We start from the raw sequence: 7,534 nt of genomic DNA, 5'->3' as shown, positions 1-7,534 counted from the left end.
AGGTATTTCAAGCAGTTTCTTTGAAATCGTCAAAGGTATCCAGTTTAAACATTGCCTTTGGCCTCATGGACTGAGGTGCAAACTAATACTCTAACACAAAATGCATGGTAATTCATCACACCTTGTTTCTCAAAAGTTCTTAGAAATTTACAGTTTAAGAGTATGGCTCAGTGGAATGAATCAAGCAATTGGAAATAGATCGTGGGATACAAGTTTACATCCTAGTCAAGCAAGGGATTTTTTCACTGTGAAATCTTAGCAGTGCACATAAGTGACTCTCTGCTTAAGTAACTGGCATGGCATATCCCACAGCTCTTTATATTTGGAAATATCATGAAAATTTATTTATTGTATTACAATATTACATTATGAAACTGCACTACATGGAACTTTACGGCGCGTAACTTTTTTGTAAATACATCAAGGTACTATGAGGGGATCAAGATGGTGCGGTGATTATCATACTGGCTTCCCATCCAGGGGGCCCAGGTTCAATTTCCGGCGGTGTCGAATATTATTCAGTGGCATCTCGATCCCTACCGGAGGTGCTTTTTGGAGGGCACTTTTAGTTAACACGTCGTCCGACGTTGGGACGTTAAGCTGTGGATTACTTGAGGCCTTTCGTTTAGAGTACGTTATGCCAACGACGGGTTTCTCTCCACCCTTCATCCTTTCCTGTCCATCGCTTAGGGCGCAAATGACCTTGAATGTCGGTCGCCTTCCCTAAATACTACTACTAAGAAACTAATCCCACAACCCCAGAGGCCTTTTGAAAGGTAAAAGTACCTTTTTCACACACTTTTATTGAGTAGCAACTAGCAATCAAGGAAATACACAATATATCTTTAATTAATTTCCTTAAGCCTGAGGAAAAGTAACTAACACCTTTGCAATACCGGCATTCAACCTTGTTCATTACAGTTAATTTTCAAAGAAATGTGATTTGAGAAAAAGCGAAGGGAAACAAAAGGGAATCTTTCCCATCCCTTAACACATAACCTACAATTTACAAATGCTTTATTAATTATAAAGCCTATGATATAACTTGCCTATCCATTTTCTTTGTGAATTACTCAAAAACTGGTCGATTTGTGTAATTATTTTAAATTTGCTTGGAATATTGCCAAGCAAACATTTACCTGTTGTCTCAATTGATACTTATCAAACTAATCTTCTTTGCCAAAACGAACACTCCCTTAATGCATGCTATCATTTTCTGGAAGTATGATAGTGGTTCCACGACAGCTTTCTCTCCACAGAAGAGAGCTACATATAATGGTCATCTGGAGAGTGTCACGACACATCTATTGAAAACTTCACTGTCAATCTTATGGGATACTCTCCTAACCCTGACCATTCATTCTTCACTACGGCTTATTGTGAGGTAAATTTCCAATTTATTTTCCAACAATTCCAAGTATCACCATTATAATGCTCAAAGGAACCATGACACAAATAATGGAGTATAAATTAACATTAAGCGATCAAGGCCACCACAACATAGCACTATAGATGTAAAACAAATCTGCTACAATAAAAAATCTCCTTCAAAAAATCTACATAACCTATATCTAATCTAAAAAATAACTGAACATCTACTTGATGAAGAAATGCTTCCTACGGGTATAGAGTTTCTCATTGGCCTAATAACACATTGGGAAACGGGCCCGAGATTTTTCTGGGAAATTAATTTTCCGCACACCAATACTTGCTGAGTATCCCAACCTCTATCACGCCGTTCGTATCACCGAAGGGAACTTACAAGGGGAAAGGAATAATTTAATTGCTCTTAAGACAAATTTATGTCTGGTGAACACCCTTATGGTCCAATGATTTATGAAACCCACAAAGCACTAACTTTAACTATAATGAAGAGATACAGGAGTCAGGGAATTATCCAACTGATCATCAATATTACGCTTGCAACGTAATTACCATTAATATGCTCCAGGATATTCAAGGTATTTGCGAAACTGTGCAACTTAAAATTTTCATATAGTCACACAAGGCGTCTAGCAACTGTTTTCGGTTCAAAAAATTCGAGCTTAATATTCGAATTACTGACGAATTCATTGGGCACTCTAAAGGTTTTGATTGATTAGCATTCGTTCTCAAAACATTTTTCAACGAGGACAATGATTGAAAATAGCTCAACAATATTGCCAAGTGTAATAAGAGATACCAGCAAAGTGTACGAGCAAATCTCTGTAAATTTGCGCGAGTCCAAAGTCAATCTCAACAACATCACGGAAAACCAAATAACAGGTGATAAGGTTTCATGATAAAATTGCCATCACTGAGTTAAATAATTTATTTTACAACCCAAAGATTTACATGATTTTTTTAAAATTATCTAGAAAGGGAAGCTTTACGCAGACTGTGTGCGGACAAACTTCGTTCAGAACGACATTTATGCAGTCTAGAAGCATTGGTTCTCAACCTCCGAAATGAAATGGATGAATTAAAGAAGAAAAATCAGGTTTATGATTTATGAGAATTTTTGGTTATTTTAAAACACGAAGAAGTGCTGATTTGAGTAATAATCATTGATTGCATCAAATAGGACCTTATCATGAAAATAAGCAATGCTACCTGGAACCAAAATAAAGCAGATCTCATCGGAAACTCGGAGAAAAGATCATACGAAAGAAAAGAAGCTGTAATTGAAAAATACATAGCAGAAAATGATATTCGGGAATTAATTTCAAAAAATTACACAAGTGAGTTTTCGTTATAATATCGAAACATTGATAGTAACTTTGTTGTCCATTAAATTCGCTGATATCACATATTAGGGCTAGGTGTGATTTTAGGTATAATGTCTAAAAATGGCTGACGGATATCGTAAATTCCTTTTATATGGCTTTCAAAAATGTTTTATTATAATCCATACGCATTGAAAATTATACCATGTTCGAATATTTTTTGAGGTTGAGTGCCTGATCAATCTTACAATGGGGTTTGTTGAAAAACTGACTACTGCATTTTTAAAGGGATACCTGTGATTCTACTTCTCATACGGTAATCCAGATGCCGCAGAGTGCCAGCTTATGCACTTGATGACATTGAGATAGCACACTTTGCACATTACACAGTATGTGAATCGAAATTTCTATATTGTATTTAAGAATGGTTTCAGGGACTAGGAGGAAGTATGCAGAATAGAAGAGGGCCTTATAGTAGTGTAGGGTCAGGTTGTGTCATGTTAGAAGATGCTAGTTAATGTACCATTGTACTGAGATATAGCATGTTTCCTTAATTCTTTTATTACTATATTTTATAACTAGCATTTCACATAGCATTAATGAAGGGTTCATTTTTCAAACAGTTTTAATACATTTGAAGATTGTATTCTTTAGGTTTTCACAGCGTGTGTTGTTATTATTGACTATAGTTTCTCCAGCATCTCAGTTAGCATTTTTAGGCCAAATTCTGCAGTGAGAAATAATTAAAATAAGAGAATATAGCTTTGCAATGTACATTGGGTGAAGATTTCTCAATTCCTTATCTATGTGCACATTTTCATTGGAGCTGAATGTTCAATGATGAATATCACTTGGGATGGTAATAGAGTGTGACATCATCAGCTCATTTATGTGGTAAAGGAATTGTTACAAATATAGGGCATTTTCATGATGAGTTCAATGTGTATAATAGAAGTTGCAGCAATTCACTCAAGTTGGATCAAAAATACCAAACTGCGCTTGAGGAGAAAATCTGGTAATGAATATTGATAGCTGGTAAAAAGCTATAGTTGCTTAAATATTTATAAAACAGAGGATTGGCTGTAAAATTGCCAAAAAAGTAAGTTGTTCATTCCAAATTTAAGTATGTAAGGAGGGAACACCCTTTCTCCTCCCAAGCAGCTACTGTTCTGAGTCACCAAAACCCATAGAACCTGTTGTCTATTTTCTTTTTTTAGACTATGGCAAAGAGAGAGAGGATAGAGCAAGAGAAACTTACGAGAAAAAGATATTGCTAAAAGCAGAACTTAATAAAATCAATAATAAAATTGCTGAAACAACAAGTGAAGTCTTTAAAATTGAACAGGAAAATAAAGTTTTACAGGTAGGTGGTAGCAGATTTTTTTACTCCCCATGGACTAATGGATTTTTTTACTCTCCTTAATGCCCTCTCCATGGATTACAAACTTGATGTGGTGGAAGGGCTTGTGTGTACTGATGAACCCTAGAGATGTGCTGGTAGGAGCAATGATCTTTACTCCAAGTAGGGTCACCCAAATAGGTCAAAGGGTAGGAGCCAGACAAAAGGTAGTCCACTCAGCATCTGTTCCTCAGTGAGATGGCTGCGAAGGCATTGGATGAAAATGATGGTATCACATTGAAAACACTATTTGGAAGGCAATGGGAAATCAATTCAATTACTCATCTCTGGAATTGAATAATGGGCACTATGAAGAAAATGAGTCCTGGCAACCACAGGATTTAGCTCAATCAGCCGTGTGTCTGATCTGGCAGCTGGGGAGATTGCTCTTGCGGTTATCATCTCACAAAATCCTTGCCAACTGATAGCAACAGTAGCAGCACAGAAGAAGACTGAATTACTTTAGTTAATTAATCAAATAAAGATTGAATAAAATCAGGATGCATTTTTATGTTTGCTAGAGATGTATTTGGCTGTTTTGTAGATTGTGCATGGTAGAATAGTTTACCTATCTTGGAAGTGTTCTGGACCAAAATCGTCAAAGCAGTAGGGACATAAAAAGAATTGAATTAGGTAAAAAGGAAAGAGTAGGTGAGAGGGATGTTGAGTAAAGATGTTAAGGAAATGCTCATCAAAACTTTGATGCGAGTATGATTTTGTATGGCAAGGGGACATTATCACTTAAGCAGGATGATAGGCATAGATTGGAGGCACTTGAAATGTGGGTCTGGAGAAGGATGTAAAAGGTGAAGTGGACTGCAAGGAAAAAAATGGGGGAAGTGCTAGGCATGGTGGGGGAGTGGAGAGAATTGTTGGGTGAAATCAAAAAGAGGCAGGAAAAATGGATGCAGGGCATTTTGATTGGCGATTGGAAGTTGAAGACTTTAAAAGAGGGGAGAATTTTAGGCAAACAAGGGAGGAAGGAAGTATTTGGAATTGAAGAGGGTCTTATTGTAATGTTGGATATCAGGTTGTGTGTTGTTGAGAGAGAAAAGGTAATTGTTATTGTACAGTTTGGTAGCTCGTGTCCATCCGAAATTTGGCTCAACTGGTGGACTACCAATTCTGTGATAATTTTATTATGACTACTCATCCATTCCTACAGTTAAATGTTAGTGCATACACTATAGCATTGATGCATACAACAGCTGTATTGTGAAAACACTCAATATTTTATGCAATCACAACAGAAGCGAAACTCTGCTCTACGCCTAAGACTACAACGGCTACTGAAAGAAACAGAACTCAGAAGGAACCAGATTGGAGCATCCTTAGAGAGGATCAACCAAGAGAAATGTAAAAAGTTGTAAAATTGTAAATTTTACTCTTGCATCATTGTAGATGGTGATAATTTTAATTTTCTTCACATTCAATGTATGTACAGATATGAAAAGCATACCTTATTGTAAACAAACTGAAAAAAGTGTTTTGGATAACTCATGGTCTCATATTGTGAACCCTGTGCACTCATGGAGCAATTGAAATAGTATGCGAGTTAACCTGTAAATTACATTTAAAAATAAACTAATTTAATTTTAAAACTGATCATTTTTATGATTCTGAAACCAAGAAACTATTTAAATATCACTTACTAACATATGATTTTCTAAAATAAACAATTGTAGCTGGTAAATTTTGGGCAATAACAATGTATGAGGGATCAACATGGTGCAGTTGCTGATGCACTGACTTCCTACTCAGAGGGCTTGGATTTGAATCCTGGAGGAGGCAGATATTTTTCAGGGTTATCACGATCCCTACTTGAGGTGTTTGTGGAGGGCACTTTGAGTGAGTACGCCATCCATCAGATGGGACGTTCAGCTGTAACCCCTTGGTGCCTTTTTTTAAGAGTAGGCTAATGCTGATGCCAGGTTTATCTCCATCCTTCCCTGTCCATCCATAATTTTACAAATGACCTCAGCTGTCTGTCCTCACCCCTAAAAACTACGTGAGTACGCTGTCTGTCAGATAGGACATAAACCTGTTGACCCCTTGGCTCGTTTTTTTAAGAGTAGGCTAATGCTGATGCAGGGTTTCTCTGCACCCTTCCTCTTATCCCATCCATCACTGATGGCACAATAGACCTCAGCTGTTGGTCCCCTCCCCTACAACTACTATTACTACAAATAATTATATGTTGGCCCTGAAGCTTTTTTGCAGTATTTACTAAAAACTTGCAACATTCGGTACGAAATTGTCCTCAGAACAATCAGGGCTCAAGTGATGCATGGTAAACATCTTATTGAGGTCCCTCGGTAGCATAAGCTGGTCCCTTGCAAAGATGCTGATTTTTGGAAATTCTAATGTTCACAAGGTTATTGGTCTGTCCCTAGCACAGGCTTGAAACTTACAAAGTTCCCACCAAACACTGACCTGAAAATTCATGTAAAACATTTGCACTGTATCACTTTTAAAATGAGTAAGCTAGTGGACCATGGTAAAGTAGTCAACCTTTGTAAAGTAGTGGATCATAAGCTGCAAAACTGGAAATAAACTTTCAACCCAACTGGAATGGTTTCATTATTATATACAGAGAATATAATTACAAATTACAGAAAGTAGAAAAATCAATTATGAAATATATAATATAATCAATATGTTGCAATTACAAATGATAATAATATCTTTTTAAGATTGCTCAAAGATTGAACTTGAAAAATAATATTGTGAGCAGCCTCAGATACGTTTCAGACTCCATTCCCAAAAGAGTTACTGTTGATATGAAAATACTGATTCACAGAGTACACAGGGCCCATCTATGTGCAACCTTTTGTGACTGAAAAAGACTTGAATATAACCCTTTTTTTTGGCTTCCACTGTAGGGGATCTATATGCTGTAATAGATGAGGGTCCACTAAAATATTTATTAATCTCTACAAAGACTAGTGGTTAGAGATTTTTCACAGGTTTTTTTTCTTACTATTGAATCCAAATGCTTCCAATCATGCCCATAAGAAGCTGAAGTCGCTGAGTATTCATCCTAGCTTTGGCTAGCAGTTTCATTCTCAATACCCAAGGCTGCTGCTTTTCCAATGGCATTATTTTTTGCCCTCCCATGGACTGCAATTTTTATGTGGTAAAAGGGCTGGTGCATTCCAATGACCCCTAGAGCTGTGCTGGTGGGAGTAAAAATAAAGGAAGACCAAAGCATAGTAGCCAAACAAAAGGTGATCCCTGCAGCATCTGTTCCTCTGAGGCGGCTGCAATGGCATCTGACCCTAGGGGGGTGGCCATTGAGTGATGGTGTCATGTTAAAACACTATTGAGGAAGGCAATGGGAAGCTACCTCAATTATTTATCCCATGATTTTTTACGATGGATAGTATGGTGAAAATGAATCTGGGCAACTACAGAACTGTGGCCAATCAGC

At 37.0% G+C, this 7,534-nt stretch overlaps 1 protein-coding gene across 1 annotated transcript; it reads left to right on the top strand.

The window, feature by feature from the left end:
* Positions 1-2,039: 2,039 nt before the first annotated feature.
* Positions 2,040-5,666, top strand: LOC139685800 (sarcolemmal membrane-associated protein-like). The gene is made up of 5 exons (XM_071582921.1): positions 2,040-2,265; positions 2,358-2,479; positions 2,564-2,720; positions 3,923-4,068; positions 5,355-5,666. Exons 1-5 carry the CDS (start codon positions 2,136-2,138, stop codon positions 5,472-5,474), a joined length of 675 nt encoding a protein of 224 aa, XP_071439022.1. The 5' UTR covers positions 2,040-2,135; the 3' UTR covers positions 5,475-5,666.
* Positions 5,667-7,534: the final 1,868 nt, after the last annotated feature.

The sequence above is a fragment of the Hetaerina americana genome, unplaced genomic scaffold (assembly GCF_022747635.1).
Source record: "Hetaerina americana unplaced genomic scaffold, ioHetAmer1.1.p SCAF_1, whole genome shotgun sequence".
NCBI lineage: Eukaryota > Metazoa > Arthropoda > Insecta > Odonata > Calopterygidae > Hetaerina > Hetaerina americana.
Note: the sequence above shows the minus strand (reverse complement) of the source record. Positions and strands in the feature narration are given on the sequence as shown.

Bases quoted from the DNA above. Each gene is read 5' to 3' on its own strand.
- LOC139685800 (XM_071582921.1), top strand. From the start codon at position 2,136: ATGATTGAAAATAGCTCAACAATATTGCCAAGTGTAATAAGAGATACC. The intron at 2,480-2,563 runs GTTTATGATTTA...TGCATCAAATAG, and splicing joins AATTAAAGAAGAAAAATCAG to GACCTTATCATGAAAATAAG. The intron at 4,069-5,354 runs GTAGGTGGTAGC...CAATCACAACAG, and splicing joins AGGAAAATAAAGTTTTACAG to AAGCGAAACTCTGCTCTACG.